The sequence below is a fragment of the Anas acuta genome, chromosome 5, assembly GCF_963932015.1.
Source record: "Anas acuta chromosome 5, bAnaAcu1.1, whole genome shotgun sequence".
Taxonomy (NCBI): Eukaryota; Metazoa; Chordata; class Aves; order Anseriformes; family Anatidae; genus Anas; species Anas acuta.
In genome coordinates, this window is record NC_088983.1 from 5,036,847 (window position 1) to 5,053,970 (window position 17,124).

At 48.3% G+C, this 17,124-nt stretch overlaps 1 protein-coding gene across 3 annotated transcripts in view; it reads right to left on the reverse strand.

Annotated features, from left to right (window-relative positions):
* ARMH4 (armadillo like helical domain containing 4) overlaps positions 1 to 16,343 on the reverse strand; it is a 53,738-nt gene extending 37,395 nt beyond the window's left edge. Inside the window, exons 1-4 of one of the 3 annotated variants that reach the window (XM_068682411.1) lie at positions 16,207 to 16,343; positions 8,905 to 10,297; positions 7,465 to 7,671; positions 6,104 to 6,322 (exon numbers count right to left, since the gene is read on the reverse strand). In XM_068682411.1, the coding sequence (XP_068538512.1) occupies positions 6,104 to 6,322; positions 7,465 to 7,671; positions 8,905 to 10,240 (1,762 nt within the window). In that variant the 5' untranslated portion in view covers positions 10,241 to 10,297; positions 16,207 to 16,343. Of the gene's footprint in view, positions 1 to 6,103; positions 6,323 to 7,464; positions 7,672 to 8,904; positions 10,298 to 14,136; positions 14,206 to 15,084; positions 15,219 to 16,206 lie in introns of those variants that run through there. The other 2 variants (XM_068682412.1, XM_068682410.1) reach the window with 2 other exon arrangements.
* Positions 16,344 to 17,124: the final 781 nt, after the last annotated feature.

Genomic DNA, 17,124 nt, shown 5'->3' on the forward strand with positions numbered 1-17,124 from the left:
AACCAGGATCACGCCTTTAAACATACCAGAGCAAACACAATAACAAAGACTTTTTCCTCCTCAAAAGGAGACAGCATGCAGCTTATTTTCTGCCAGAGAGCTGGACAGACATGTGCTAGCTACCAGACACCTGGGAAAAAGCAGTGACATTAAACCACTCCTAGCAATTCTTACAGGAGCTGCTCTTAAAAACAAAGCACAGCAAATACAAACTTCTTGTACTTGGAGGTACAAAGCCATAAAGTGCATCTCTTAAGTGACTGCGTATGCCAAAGGAAAGAAGAGATACTGTGGTTTTTGTGGTTTTATTTAAACTATAGCTGGCAGCACACCTGCAGCATAGCAGGACAGCTGGACCCACGTCTGCCTCCCTCTGCAGGGAGTCACCAACAAGGCCAACACAGCAGGAGTTCCCTTGCTCCTCTTCTAGCTATCCTTCAACTAGCCTAACATCCTCCCTTAGCTGTTTACCTAAAAGTTTCTGACTTTAAGGGCTTGATCACCCTCTACCCTTGATTTAATGAAACAAAAAAGCATTACCAGATTTGAACATTGCTGGTGCTTCAGTCAAACAATGTACTTGGGGTAAGTATTAAAAGGCTTGGTTTTGATATTAAAAGCCATCACAGCTTTTTTTCCTCCCCAATTTTTCACGACAAAGGAAAATTAGGGATGAACTACCATCTACTGTGAAAGACATCAAGGTCAACCTGCACCAAAGGGACAGTTCTCATTTAGTAGCAACAATAAACTAAAATCAATAGAAAGTGTACACTAAGACATTTAGTTTATCTTGCATGTGCTTTGCCTTAAATCTTCAAATTCTTGCCAATTTAGTTGATACCCAAATGATCATATCAGGCTAGTTAACATGCTGGGCTAAGTACCCTTCTTATTTACACCCCTGCAAACTCATTTAAATTTTTAATGGGGTTGCAGAAATTTAATGAGGCATGTCTTAATCCACACAATGGTGATCCTCTCAGAGCCTTAATTTTCATTAAAAATTATTCTTCACATCCAAAAAAATGGTTCCATGTACTGCAACACAGCTCAGAAGAATGAAGTTTAAAGAAAGTTTAAGAAAAAAAAAAGATGTAAGCTACAAGTTCTGAAGTGTTTTCCCAAATAAAGGCAACTACTGCCTTCACTTTTAAGTATTATGCACAGCTTGGATGTCTCTGCACAGGAATAAGACCAAGTGGAAGCACAGAACTGCCAAGAATAGGTAGAGAAAGGGGAAGAATAGGAGAGCTCACTGAAATTAGCTAAGCCCCACCGTATGCTGGAAGGATAAATACAGGTACATAGATCAGAGTGAAAGTGTGACAGGAAACGCTGAAACCCAGAGACCAAGGGGGCATCATTACAATGTCATGAATATAAGGTCAAAGCCTAAAGCTTCATACTGACCCTGTTCTGGAGCAGCCTTTATTGTAGTCAAAGCATAAGAATTAAACCTGCAGCCAAGATTCAGCAAAGAGGTGCCCTACAAGTGCAGGACACTGGATTTGCCGATCTCAAAGGCAGGTTCAGCCCCTTGTCTCAGTACAGCTGAGGGACTTTGCAGCCAGCTGTGGCATTAAGCAGGCATACAGCAGCTCACAGGGAACACTGTGGGCTGTCCTACACAGCAGGGACCTGGTACTTGTCAGATGGTTGATCCAAAAAAAAAAAAAAATACCAACTGACTGGTGTTTTCCTATAGAGGTCAGAAAGCTTTTAGAGCGGTTTAAGGGCACTGCTTTCTTTAGATGTATGTTACAATACCAAGAGTGCAGCCTCCCCATTGCTCAGACAGGTTCCTCAGCCTATAACTGGCTCCTCTTGTTGCTACCACCAGCAAGTGGCTCTGTACAACAGACCCAACCCCACCACTCCTTGCACTTTCACACCAGCACAAACTGGTGTTAGGAACCATGCTCAATTTATTTGCCAAGAAAAGCAAGGTGAAATTCCACCCTGAGGCAGTTGTTACTCAGCCTTGACTCAGAGCTGAACTTCGTCTCCATACTTACACACTCAGACTCACCCAGCACAGCTCTTGGCTGAACTTTAGTTTCTCAGCATGCCTTCCCAGCCCTGGGATCATGCCTCCACACTATTGACAAGGACTTTGCGAGCTACATGGTGAGAGCCAGCCTGATTAATCAAGCCTCCTATTCAAGAGCTGTATGACTACATTCTCCTCCCTCCAGAACAGAAAGTTTAAGTTGCCTATTTTCAGAGACGTTCCTGACACCACACAACAGGCACTAAGTAGAGCATCTTCTACAAGTATCTTCCCCATCCAGCAGCCTACGTGAAAAGCTGAACTGTGAAAGCAGCTCAACCCCAGCAGCTATACTTGAAGCAGCCTAGATGACTGAACTGAAACCAGCTGAGGGCTTAGACACTGCTGTAGTCATCTGGATTATTTTTTTTTTGGGAGTGCATGAAAAATGCAATGGGCATATGAGCCTGCAAAAATACCTGTATAAACAGATCCTTCTTTTTAATTACCTTTAAAAACCCCCAAAAGAATATAGTAAGAACCAGATTGTGTCCCTCCCTCCATCCCAAAAACACCACCACAAGTAAACAGCCTCTAAATCCCCAGTTAATACTGGGGTGGGCCAAGCTGGAGCTTATTCAGCTGCAGGGAGTGGGCAGAACTGAACTTGGGCTGGTTTTCTCTGTTAAATTTAGATGTAGCAAGGGTTGGTCTAACATGCAGGAGTCTAACAGCTGAAGAACTTCTAGGGACTTGCAAGTTAAAGGAGCAGCAGCCTAGGAAGGCAACCCAACATTAACATGCCTACATCTCAAAGATATTAAATAAGCTGTCCACACTGAACTGTTTTTTGGACGCAGGTTGTGATGGGCAAGGCATCACTCTTAGCACCAGGCCAGTTCTGTACCTGCTGATTTAGGGTTAGCACAGGATAACATAACCTACAAATTTCTCCTAGGATCTTCTGCTTTGCTCCGATGCATCCCCAAGTCACATCGTGTATGAACCAGTGACAGAAGCTGCTTGATGAATTGAGGGGAGCCAGCTGATGATGTGATCCATCCACAAGGCTTTAACTAAACACTGCAAGGACCTTGCAGAACAGAGACTGTGACAGACTGCTTGCCACACGGGGAAGTTATATCTGCCAAGTGCTGCCATGCTGAAGGAGCACAGCATCCCTGCACAGGGCTGATGTTATGGCCAAGGAACCTAGTCCTACAGTAAAATAGTTCATTTTAAAAGAGCCACTTCAAGAAGTGTGTTGGGAGGTTTACACAGTGGTCCTGAATAGCCAAGTTAAGCTAGATTTTCTCTTTAGACCCTAACAGCCCCACAGAGAAAGCTACAATGTTAAGCTTCCCAGAGAGATGCTCAAGTTCTGGGCACAGGAACAAAATATAGAATTAAGTCTCCCAGACAAGTAAGGCTCATCCTCTGCTGTGTCCCATTCCCATACCCTGTAATCCCTTTATAGGATTTCCTTGGCTAAGAAGGGCAAGTAAAACCAGTCTCACCACACAGTCAAGGTAGGAAGATGTTTGGTACTCAACTAATCTCTCCAGAGTCCACTAGAGATGAGGATAAGCTCATCTAGAAAGCTATTCAAAGCACCTCATGTTTGTCTGTGCAACTTGATTTTTTTTTTTTTTTGAAAAAAGCAGTTTTGCATCCAAGCCAGGCAGGTGAATATACTGAGGCAATTAACTGCAGGCAGTTTAGCACAGATGGTCCCCAAGAAACCACACGAGCTGCACAGCAGGAGTCCATATTTAATGATGAACCAGGCAAAGCAGCCAGCCCCACTGAGGGCTGGGAGGCCAGCTGATCTCACTCAGCTCCTTGCACTTCTTCCACAGGTCAGCAAGCCGCAGCCTGCAAGGCACAGCCTCCCTGCAGAGGGTCAGAGTCTCTCCCCGGGGACTCCACTGTACACCTGCAGTGGTGTCCGACCTCACATCCCCCAAGAGCCTGGGCTGGAGCTCCATAGGAAAGCACTCCCAAGCATCTCATCTGTGGCAGCACATAGATATTTGAGTAAGCACTAGGTACTGAAATTCAGAAAGGATCGAAAAGAAAAACCAAAACTTCCATACACCACTTCACCATGTGAGGGAGGTATCCACTAATTGCCATTAGAAAAAAGAAATATTAGAAAAAGCATTTGCAGCTCCAAAGTTTCCTCTGTACTTAACTGGAGCAGCAGCATCCCCAGGCAGAAAGCCTGTCCCCAAGTGGTATTTGTCCCATTTTACAGGACGTAGATTGGTGACGATCCCTGACACCAGAGAAAGTTCTGGCTCACTGCACTAAAGTCCAGGTTGTTATGAAGAGTTTTAGACCACAAAAAGCCGTGCCAGTTGTCAAAAAACACACAGCATGCCAAAGAACACCACATACCTTGGATGACAGGTACCTGCAGAGCCTTGCTTCAGAGCCAAGAAACCCACAGGCTCCAGTTAGAGCCCTCATTTAGGAAAGCTGGTCCTAGCCACAGCCTGCACCTGCCCTCAGTGGGGCTGGGGGCATGTTCAAGAGCAGAGGAAACAGGCCTGCAGCTGCATAAGAAAGCTTAGCAGGAATGCAAAAAAAAAAGTTAGTCCTATGTATGAGAAGGCTTTTTTTTTTTTTTAAGGCTATGCAGAAAGCCTCATTAACAGGAGGACCAGTGTGCTGTTAAAACAGAAATCCTCTTATCTTCTAGTGCAGAAAACCAGGCTTCCACAGGAGATCCCAGAGGGCTCAGAAACTGTTTAGCTTCCTGAATCACACAGCCCTGGCTAAGCAGGGACCTTATTTCCCAGCCCGAAGATCACATTTTCATCACACCTCCCTCTCCCCCTGTTGCCACCATCAGGGACACATCCCTGCATTGCTGGATGCAAGGAAGATTCATCAGGGCACAGAGCATGGGCTGTAACTCCTGGAAGGAGTCAAAAAAAGCCTGACAAAGGGCAGGAGCTGCAGCATCTCACACATGCAGCGGGGAGGGCTCCCTGCTTCTGCTGCCCTCTAAACTTACCAGGAGGTAAAGTTATCGCTTCACATGGAGAAAAGATGCTGATTAGCTGTTGTCTGTGGCACCCTACCTCTATTCAGAGGAAAAATACCATCTGGCATGCCACCCCTGGAGGGCTGCCAACCTTTGCAGTAAAATATGAAGGCAGGAGAAGGTCAAGATAAAGGAAGGGGAGCAAAACAGGCAGAAAGATTAATCCCTGCCAGGTGGTGTCAGCCCAGACACTGGAGTGCAAAATTGTAGATGGATGAGCAAGCAGAGAAGAGTTTAAGTAGGAGAAAGAGCAAGAAGCACAAGTGAAGCAATTCCCTACAGGAAAGTTAAAAATGAGCTGAAGAAATATCAGGCCTGAGTTGCAGACAGGCTCCAGAGTAGAAATCACTTCAAAAACCTGCCTGTCAAATACATATCAAGAAAGAATTTGCATCACTGAGTTCCAAGCACCTGAAGGCCAGCAGACAGGGAGCAGAGACTCCAAACCCAGCAGCAGGAAAAAGTAGTTTAAGAGAAGGGAGACCAAGGGGTGAGGTACAACTAGAGGAGCCGGGGTGGGAGAAGGGTTTAGCAGGCAATGCCAAGATGGGAAAATATCTCAAAGGGGCTGCATTCTTTACCCCTCCTAGCACAGAGACATGAAGAACACAAATATTGTACCACTTGCTCTGGTACAGTGAACACAGGCAGCTATCTCCTGCTAAGCACCCCCATCTGGGGTGAGGGCTTCAGCAGTGTGGCAGGGCCTCTCCAACTGTCTGAATGTGTTTCTGTGACTGCCTGCCTGGCACAGAGATTCTGCACACACCAGCAGTTAGTGGTGCACAGACCCAGACCCCACTGCAGCTCCCCCTCCAAGGAAAAGCCCACCCCTCCCACCACAACCACCTGAATTTCAGACATCTTCCACAACACTGCTCACTGCTAGCCTCCTGTACCACCTGGAAGGGGACGGGCTGTCCAACAACTTTATTAGGAACAGCAACATATGCACATAACTGTGTGCCAGACAGACCAACAGGGGAGCCCATGCTGTCAGGGGAAGCGTGCCTCCCCACACGAAGCCTCCTGCCTTTTCGGCTGGGGAACAGCAGTACCTTCTGACTCCAGCCGGTCCAGCCCGTAGGTTACAGCAGTGCTGATCTTCCTCACAGCTGGAAGAGCTGTCCTCCTGACAGAAGAGGCCACTGATGCTGGAGTTACCAGGACCACGGTTCTGCTGGATGGTCCTTCTGTATGTCCAGGCTGTGTAGCAGACGGCCCGCCAGGAGCTGAAGCAGCTGTCTCACTGGTGACCAGGATCACATCTGCAAAGTCTGCATGGGACAAGAAGCAGCAACATTTTGGCACAGCACTATTAAAATCACCATTTAAGAACAAGCCCCTTAATGAAAGCTTTGCAGCTCAAATACTGGCATCTTTTGATACATGTAAGTGACTGTACTGTAATGAAAGCTTTTCCTGCAGGACAGCCAGCTCAGGAGGTTCCCCCTTAGTGAGAGCTCAGCTAGGATTTACTCCCATTGCTTTGAGGACTGCCAGACACCACCCCACAGCAGGGTCAGAGCACTGAGACACTGGGTGAGTTCTGAACCAGTGACAGATCTAGATGTTTATGGCAAAGATAATCATAAATTCAGTTAATTCTTAAGTCCCAGAAGCAAATCAGCGGTAATTGCTGGAGGAGCCTTCTCTCCCTCTCTCCCCTGCAGAGCAACCCTACTGTAAGGGATACATTGCAAATGAATTTCTTCCTTTGATGCTCTGCACTATAAGAACTACCAGAAAAGTTGCCCAGCAGCTGTTTCACTGCAGTGGGACTACAACAGAACTGATCTCAAAGTCAGCTTTGTGCCAAGGGAACCCTTGCTACACTCCTGTCAGGGCTCCTACACATACCTCTCAAGGTGACACCAAGCTAGTAAGCAGCAGCTGGAGGAACATAAATTATGTCTGTATGAGTTACATCAACCCTGCACACAACAGAATCAAGAACTCACTATTGCTCAATGCGAGCTGGATTCTCACAAGAAAAACCCCTTATACCACTTCCATATTCTAGCCTTAAACTTCTTTGCTCCTTCAGATTGAGCATCAGCAAACCAGAAGTAATCCCTCCACAAATAGGAGCTGGCTTAAATGATTAAGGCTAGAAGTCAACTTGTTAGCAAGAATAGATGTGGAGGTTTTGCTTGGTATTTTTAAGATCTCTACTTCACTGTTATTTGGAGCAAAAATTCTGCTCTGCTGGTGTATATCAACATGATGGATCTGCACAGTCAAAACGGAGCAGCAGCCCAAGGCTAGATGCAGCCTGCAGAAAGCTAGGAAAAAAAGCAAGTTTGAGTCTGGATGCTGTGTGTTAAGATTTCAGTGTCTAAGCATTGATACTGATTCCAGATGTAGTGTTGTCTCTTGTGGGGGAAACAAGCCTGCAGAGCAGGAAGCAGAACCCTACCTTCCACATCGGGAGGCTTTGCTGTGGAGCTGCCAGCTGCTGTCAGCATCTGGGTGGCACCAGGAGCAGTTGGCATCTGGGTGTCCTCCCCGCTGGTTTCCTGGGGCAGGCTTGGGGCTCCTGTTCCCTGGGGAGCAGCGGGTGCCAGCGTCACAACCAGAGCAGCATCAGCCTCCTGGGCAGCAGTTGTCACCTCCTGAGTAGCACCTACAGCAAGAACAAGCATCAGCACTAGCTCACAGGACAGCTGCTGGTTTGTGATCAGGCAGCAACAGAATTAACACTTGAAGGATCAACCCCATACATTAACATTTACCAAGCTATGGTGCAAGCAGCAGGTGCAGCTGTTTTACAATGTAGAAACAGAAGAGACCCCCCGAATAACAGAAGGGAAAGCAGCAGAATATGTCCACTTGGTTAGCCAGCCCTTAGGGACAAGTGGACCTACTGTTGAGCACAGCACCACAGGCCCATGGTGAAACACCCCTCAAAACAAGCAAGGCTGCCAGAAGGGTACTTTTGGTGGCCAGTTCTTAGAGCTAAACTCCAGCTTTGTAACAGGGTTTATTTTCACTACACAAGTCTTATTGATAACTGCTGTTTCCCCAACACCTGGGAATAGCACAGGGGAACCTGCTGACAAGTCAAGTGGTTATAAATTAATCTGGAAATTAATTGGTCTATTTTCAGCACCAGCATGCAATTAGCTTTCCATCTTTTACAGCAAGAGCTATATTTGCTGGATGCAGCAAGGGGAAGTTTGCCCTTGCCCTTCCCTTTGCCCCTGCAACCAAAAAGGCAAGATTAGAAGTGTCTAGCAATTAAAACAGAGTCCTAAGCCACAGCTCACATCCCTCACCAGCCTAGAAATATGTTGCTGCCCCACAACTGCCCATTTTCCCCAGCATTTTAAACACAAGTGGAAGTGTTGTCAGTGGGCTGAAGGTGCCATGTATGCAGGTAGGGCAGCACAAGCACTGTAGGGTCAGAGCCTGGCCACAACTTTGCTCTAGGGCAAGGAGACAGAACCAGGAACTTCAGACATGTCCTTCATCCCCAGCAACCAGTCTTTTGAGGCCCAGCTTGCCTGTTTGGTGCTAAAGCTGTCCTCTCAGCTTGAGGAGGAGAGCAGGCAGCTCAGAGCAGTGGCTTCACATCACTCAGGGCAGCACACCACCCAAGTGACCATGCCAGCCTGTGCTCTGGGTACAGGAACACCCTACAGCAGCAGCAGGTGATGGATGCAAGTTACCCATTCAAGCTGTTACCCCCAAACAAGAGTTCACAGCCTTTCCTGAAGGCGTGTCCCACCTCTGCTGCAAGTAGGAAGATCACACCTTTCTTTGCTTTTATCTCTATGAAAGGAAGCACAGACTCACAGGAGCATCCCTCCTAAACCTACACTTAGAAGCAGGTGCCTGTTAACAAGCAGGTTTTTACCTTTCATTGAGCTTTCCAGAGTAGAAGAGAGATCAGACGCATCTGTCATCACAACAGCCTCTGGCTGCGATGGAGGAATGCTCTTCTCCTCTGCTGTGACCACATTTATGTTTTCCAGAGAGTTCAGACCAGCAGTGTCTACATCTGGTGAGTCCACAGTGAGGGGAACATCGCTGCTGGCTGTGGAAGTGACCAACTCACCATCCCCACGCACTGCTGGAGCCGTGCAATTGCTCTCCTTGGCAAGCCCTGGAGTTGGTGGAGCAGATGCTGGGGATGGCACCACTCTCACCACCTCCTCCTCTTCACTTCCCAGGGGGGTTTGGGACGCTTCCATTGCCACTCGGTCCTCTCCCACCTCCTCATACTGCATGCTTCCCCCTTGACTTATATTCCCCAGTTTTGTGTCATCCCAGTCAGGCAGCATGGAGCTGGTAGGGTGGCTGGTGACGGTGCTAGCTGTGGTGGGCAGCTCTCCTTGCCCAGCACCCACATCTGCCTCCAGATGTGGAGAGGCCTCGGTGGTCACAAGAGGGTGGCTCGCAGCAGTGGTTCCTCGTGCAGACAGCAGCCTCGTAGTGCTCCCTGTGGTTGCTTTTAGTGTTCCCACCTCAGAGCTTGCACTTGAGGCCTGTGGGGTTGGGAGGAGGTGGTCACTCACCATCTCCAGGCTGGGAGTGCTGGGGTGCAGCGTGGGCACCCACTCGCTGTGGGGTTGGGGCGCAGCTGAGGGGTGCTGGCTGCTCTCTGCTGTCCCCTCCTCTGCTGCTGTCACAGAAAGGGGGTTTGCCAAGAGGCTGGCAGAGCCCTGCCCGACCTCACAGTCCTCTGTGGTGGCCTTGCTGATGGGGCCGCTGACAGATTCCTCCTGGACAGAGGGGTTCAGCGTGGTCACAGCTGTGGTCAGCATGGCCTTGAACTCTCCACTTTCATCCAGCTCTGATTTTGTAGGGCTGAGCTCCTTCTCTTCCTCAGCAGCCACTACCCCAGCAGGGGTGCTAACACCCAGGCTCTGGCTGCCAAGGAAGACATGGCTTGGGCTTACAGGCCGCATTTCTCCCCCTGCAGTGAAGGCTTCATCTAAGGGCATCCCAGATGGCTTTGCTGACACTCCTGATGGCTCTTCAGAGGCAGTTTGCTCAGAAGGGCCCAGGTTACTTAAGTCTGGCATGCTTGTCCATTCATCTTCTACCCCATTTCCTGCCCACAGGCCATGCTGGACCTTTGTCACATCGCTCTCCTCTGGGAGTGGAGAGGCAAGGCATGGTGGCCTGGAGGACAGGAGCAAGATGCAGCAGGTGACCACACAGATGTTAAATCCTATTGATCTACTCATCGCTGAACAGAGGTGTGTGCAGAAGTCCACAAGGGTGACAAGTCCAAAAAGCAAGACCTAGAAAGGGGAGAAAAGAAACCCAGATTACACACGTTCATGTCTGAAAAAATCATCCAGTTACTCAGGGCATGGGGTCAATAGATGGTTATGGAAATCCATGGCCAGTTCTGTGCAGATCCCTCCCACACATCCCAATCAATGCATCCCCATGCCTCATTTTATTCTTCCTAACCTACCAATTCAAGGTCTTAAGCATACAAAACCAAATCTCAAGTTGAAGATCCAGACCTTGCCAAGCTCTTGCCCCCATGGAATGCTACGCTCCACCCAGCAGGCATCAGACTTGCAAGTAACCATTGATTATGTTTGTCCTTCACCAAGTATAGAAAGGAAACGTGAGGCTTGTCAGGGCTGACCTGTTATGGAAAATCCTGCCTGTAGGAACTAGCCTTTCCTCCAAGCTGCAGGGGGGATAAGGGATATTAGTGAGGAAAAGCTGTGGCTGTCAGAACCACCCCCGGTCCTCATGGAACTAGGCAAAGGTTACCTTTGCTCATGGACACCAGGATGAGTCATCTTCCCCAGCTTGCTATACTCCTCCACACCCAAAATCAGGGTAAATATTACCCAAAATGTAGGTACATATTTACATTTGTACACACAGTGCAGTAGCAAGCTGCCTGGCACTGCTTTGTTACACAAGGGTGCATCATCCCTCCATACCCTGTCACACAACCTGGTGATGCTGTGCAAGAGGCAGCCTCTGCCACAGGGTGAAGGACTTCAGAAATACCACATTTGTGCTAATGCATCCGACACAAAGACCCTGAGTCCTGCTGTTCATGTACATTTGTCTCTTCTTGTGGAAGGAGTTATTGTATGTATCCAATCAGCTAGACACAACCAGGGTACTAGAAAGCTTATAATACACTAGAAAGCTTATAATAATAGGTCACTCAGCTCTTTGTGCATTTCCATTAGGAAGTGTACCTCTTACTCCACACAGATTTCTCCAGCTGAAGGCTCCCACAAGGGCTATGCACCTTACAATCCATACACCTGGCTGTATCACATGCAATAACCTCGGCATTACCAGCCAAAACAGCTCATTGGAGTCAACTACTGCATGCTCCGTTAATTGATTGAGCCTCCTGGGCAGAAACATTTTTCCCCCAATTTCCTCACAGCCCTGTTCATCAGGGGTTGGAGCTGCTGGAGTAAATTGCTGTCAGAGGCCACACACATGCACCAGGTGCTCAGGCTCCAAGCAGAAGCCACCAAGAAGCTGTCCACCAGCAACAGCACAGATGCCTCCTGCTTTTTCAGCAGCTCTTTTCCCCAGAGGATGGGCAGCCACCCATCCATCTCCTCCACCCTGAGGGAAATATAGTTGAAAACTGATAGTATTCAGCAATTCTTCCATGTTAGTCCTTTACATGCTTTCATAATTCAAAAGAACTCAGAATATATTCTGCAAATGAGTAGTGCTCAGTAACACACATCAGCCTCACTGTATGAATTTAAGTGATATTCACCTCACACCCCTTTCGCAAGTGCCAGCTGAGATCAGACACTGTGAAATATCAAGGGGTGTTTTTTTTTTTTTTACCCACTACATGGATAGCGCTCGGTACAAGCCTGACAGAACAGTTCCTGGGGAACTTCAGACAGCCTCATGCAGCTTCTCCCAGGCTGAAAAGCACTGCATTTGTAGAGGGGAGAGATAGCAGTGGAAAGTTATTTGCTCAGGAAATCCACAACATCTAGATCTAAGCTAACCTAGACCTCTGCACTCAATAAGATCCAGAGACAGTGGCACAGAGCTTGCTGTAGGATAATGGCACAAGTTCATGCTTCAAAGAAGATTAGTCAGAGCTTAAGATCTACTTAACTTTAGGAAGAGGCTGGATTACAGTGTATGAACAGTAGTGACCTAGCTATCTACTTAAACAGAGTTTAACACCTTGCTGTAGTACTCCCACTTGATACAAGTGATCCAGGATTTAGCAGCTGAACAGAGGTGTTCAGCAGCCTGTTACTCAAGCTGTTGGGCTACACATCTCTCCTCCTGTCTGGCTGTACGATCAGCCTGCTCTGACCAAGAGAAAGCAAGCTGGAACATGCTGCTTTGACCCAGCACCTCTGCTATCATGGACTTAAGGTATTTCATTTCTAGCTTGAAGCTGGGGAATAACCTAGTATTTCATGCTGCAGGAGCTCTTCATCCCCAGATTTCACCTGGCATTCTCCAAGCTAAAGCCCTGGAGGACAGCTATCAAGCAGTGGTCAGGCTCTGGGGAAAACTAATCCTTGCTCCAAGTAGGAAGGACACCCAGGGGGCAGGAGACACCAACCAGCTACTTCCCTGCACAAAGCATATCCCAAGAGATGCCATCCCCCTGTCTGTAGAGGCGGCACAGCTGCAGAGAGCCAAGCAGCTTCACCTTTAGCACAGAAAATTCTCTTTTAACTCCTGGTGAGCTGGAAAGAAGCACAAAGGGCTGCTAGGCTAAAAAAAAGTGCTGGAACTGAAGGGCATCTTTCAGAGATGCTCAGACAAAGAACTGCCTGCTATTGTTGGCTAGTCACCAAGCTGGGGGACAATAAATACAAATGCTTCACATGGTGACAAGCCTCACAGACCCAGCTAGATCTTCCTGAAGCAGGCTGCTTCCTTTCTCCATACAATTAGCCTTAGCAATAGCTATTAAACCATCAGCTCCCCTCCATCAAGTTTAGAGACCCATTTGTAGCATCAGCCCTCAGGAAGCCTGACACAAGCAAGCTCAAGAGGAACCCCAACCTGTTATTATCACTCCAACAGCAGGCTGGAAGGGGACAAGCACAGATTCATCTAGTTCAATAGCTGCTCCTGACATGGAGCAGCAATCCATGAATGCACACTGCAATGGATTAAACTTCCCTCTCCACCCAGCTGCATGCAGCCATTCCCTTGGACAGTTTTCCATGGTTTTGCCCAGTTTACTTGATGTAACACTCAAGAAAACCATTTGCTGTTATTTTCTGCTGTCAGGAAAACATAGCCAGAACTTGCCAAATTGTTGAACCAGCAAGAGAAGAGGATCAGCCTTTTAAGTCACTTGAATTAATAACCCTGCTCTAGCAATCCCTCTCCCACACAGAGAGAACACTTGTAGTCCAAAGCTGAAGAGGCTGCATACATCACATAGCAGAGCACAGGAGATTAACAGGTCTGCTCCAGACACATCACTGCCCAGCCTGTGCAGAACACAGCCTTTTGCACCTCCAGTACACACTTAGATATACCAGCTTTGACCAGTTGAACAGTCATAAACACGCTCTGCCCTGCAATTCTTCCACCAATTGGTATAGGAAATTGGACAGAAACACTGCAAATCTTTTAATGCAAAGATTTAGCCAAAGTGTCCAAGTCAAGTAACCGCCAGCAATCGAGTGGTATGTTACTGGAGTGCTAATGTATGCTATCCAAGCCTTACTGCTTGTGCTGAATGCAAAAGCCAGCAGATAAATGATCCGATACTGCAGAGCTCCAACTCCTACTTTTGAGCACAAGCTGAGAAAAATGCCTTCATTTCCTCTTACATTGTCCTCATCCAGTTGAATCAAGTGAATTGCAGACCGGTGCTCTTAGAGCACATACTTCAGATAAACAGACCTCAGCCACCTCCAGCAGCTCACCACAAAACCCCAGCAATAACCACCCCATGCATTCTGCTAACACAGCCCAAGCTGGATGAGCAAAAACCACACAGGCACAACTGTGTATCACTCAGAAGGGCACACATCTTCCTCTAGCTTTGAGGACACATTGCTATAAGCAAAGAAATGAGATTATTCAGTACAGCCAGCCTGCTGCCAGCCCTAGCGAGGCACCTTAATACATAATACATTACCTCCACTCGGAGCATTTGTGTTCCAGCGGCAGCTCTTTGAGAAGTGAGAGACATGGTTCAGGCATTATTCCCCCCGGCCATTAAGCGATGGCTTTGTTCAGAAGGGCACAGACCACCTATGTCAGTCCCTGCTTGGATTTGAGAGCAAAAGCTGTGCACTTCTTCGGGGCTTCTGACCCGCGCCAGGTCCCCAGCACCGCACAAGTCAGAGATGTGCAGAATTGCTGAGCGATTAAAAGGACCTGGAGGAGGGCTGTTTTAAGGGGGAGCCCACAGGGTGGAACAGTTTTCAAACAGTAAAGGCACGGAGATGTCATTCTCCGGATTCACCGGGCACAGGGAGGTGGCACTGGGGTTCCAACAAGCAAGAAACACTCGGAGATTTCAGTGCCCAGCGAGCCCACACAATAGACCGCAACTCTCTGCAGGTGAGGATTTTAAACGCCAAGTGAACCTCATCAGGCCATTTTTAGGGCTGATCTGGCTTTTCGGTGAGGGAACAGGGTTCAGAGTGGCTCAAACCCCGATGCCACCCAGCACGGCCGCTCGCTGCGGCCCCGTCCCATTGTCCCCGCCCGCAGCCGCAGGGCAGCGCAGAGCCCCCCGCCCCAGCTGCCCCCCACCGGGGCTCCCTGGAGACCCCCCGAGCAGCCCCAGGAGCACAGCAGGGGGGTACACACCCCCCCCCACAACGACAACTGAACCACCCCCGAGCCCCAATTTGGGTTTTCCATAGAGGGGTGCTGCTCTCCCCCCCCCCCCCCCCAACAAAACGGGTGCAAGACAACGCCAATCAATTAAAATAATTAAAATGAATGAACACAGTCAACCTCCCACCCCCTCCCCTAGAACAAAGGGGGTTTTGTTTATTTTTTTAGCCACCCTCCATCACCCTCCCACCCCAAAAATCACAGTTCCCCCCCCCCTCCCCAATGTCCCGGGGCTCACCGGAGCAGCTCCGCCCGGCCCCCCGGCTCCTGGCCGCGCTCCCCCGCAGCATCCCGGGGCCGCACGGGGCCGGGGCGGGGCGGCCGCGACACCGCCCCCGCTTGGGGAGGAGGAGGAGGAGGATGGAAGGAGGGATGGATGGAGGCAGGGAGGGAGGGATGGATGGAGGCAGGCCCGGCCCTGCCAGCACCGAGCCGCGCAGCCGTCGTGCTGAAGCCCCCAGCCCCTTCCCCAAAGGGCAGCTGTACCCCGCCCGGAGCGAGGGCTGGAGGAAATAAAGGGAAAAATAGGAAATTTTTCGCTCAGAAAATGGGGAGGTACTGGGAGAGGCTGCCCAGAGAGGTTGGGGATGCTCCAGCCCTGGGTAGCATCCCCTTCCCCTGGTTGGAACTAGATATTTTTGATTTTTAAGGTCCCTTCCAGCTTAAGGCATTCTATGACTGCTTTGGGAAATCAATATTTTAGGGTCAAAATCAATAATTATTTAGGGCTTGCAACACAAGACCATGTCTTAGGGCTGCCTGCACCCCTTAAGGCCGCTTGAGAGAGGTCACCCACTGCCCACCTCCTATTCACTCCTTGCTGAAGGAAGTTCACATCCAGCCCAGCACTCCACACCCTACACAAACCAACCACTGACTTGATTTCCAACTCCTCTACAAGAGCCAGGGTCTGAACCCAACCAGGCGGGCTCCCTCCCTTTGCAGGAGGCTTGCAAGAAAACCTAAAAGCAAGGCCTGCAGTGCTGTTAGCAGTCTTCTAAGCATTAGAGATGCTCCTCCACTATCTTCAGCTTTAGAGGTCACCTTCCCCTAACACTCTCTCTGCAGAGTGTTTTTTTTTTTTTAAAAAAAAAAAAAAACAATACCTCACCTATACACATATTAGAAAGGGCTTGTTTCATTTTTTGTTGTTGTTTTAAACACCTATTTGGCTAGGGAGAAAAAAAAAAAAAAGACAACAATTTTACTCCTGCTTTCTTCTTCCCAGATGTTTTTTCCACAGGGATCCCTGCAGCCAAACCATCAGCAGAAATAGAAAACCTTTACACCACCAGCTCCCAAGGTACACACCCTCTCTTCATCAAATAGTAGAGAACTACTGCAACTAACAATTTCATACCTTGTCTCCAAAAAAAATGAAGAAAGCAGCTTCTCCCCTTCCCCTCAGCTAAGCATCAGGGGCACCACAAGGACCCAGCTGCACTCCCAGGATTTTATACGCTCCTGGGCAATGAGTCATTGGAAGCGGTGCTGCAGCAGGTGCAAACCCTTCTCGTTGGGCAGGGACAGGTGAGGAGAGAGGAAAAATAATCTTCCAGAGGAGGAAAGGGCTGGGGCAGAGAGGCTGGGGGGGGCGGGGGGATAGCTAGGAGGGAATAAAGAAATAATGCAGGAGATGACAAGGAAAGTCAAAATCTTGACTTTGCTATGAACATGAAGCAAATAAGCAAATTCTTCGGTGCTTACACTCATAATAATCTATAAAATGAGGCTTCATTTTTCAGGTGGGAGTGAGATTTCACCTGCTTGCACCTGCCAAACACTTGGCTCTCCAAATAAATAACTGATGAAGGAAAACTGAGCTATTCCTCATCAATAAATGCTCTGTTTTTGTTTGTTTGTTTGTCAGTTGTTTTTTTCCTCTTTGTTGTGCTCCTGGAAATACCATTTATATCAGTGGTTTCTTCTCTTTGCTACACTCCCCCAGTGCTTTACCTATCTTTACACAGTGTTTTCTACTGGAATTCAACCAAAATGGAAGCAACCCAATTCATTTTGCTAAGCATTCTGCAACCAGTATTTAAACTTTAAGAGACAGATTTGTTGTAGGTCAGGGCAATTTCTTTCAGAGTAATATTGCTAACCTCTGCATAAGTTGAAAATAAAGTGTAAAAATGCCTGGATCAGCAGTAAAGGCAGCCATTGCAAAAAGGCATCAAAAGGAACTCCGGAGCTAGGTTTGATGGAGTAAACGGTCACACAAAGTGATTGGAACAGTCACTTCTGGCTTTCCGGCTATGAATTGTAAAATCTGGGA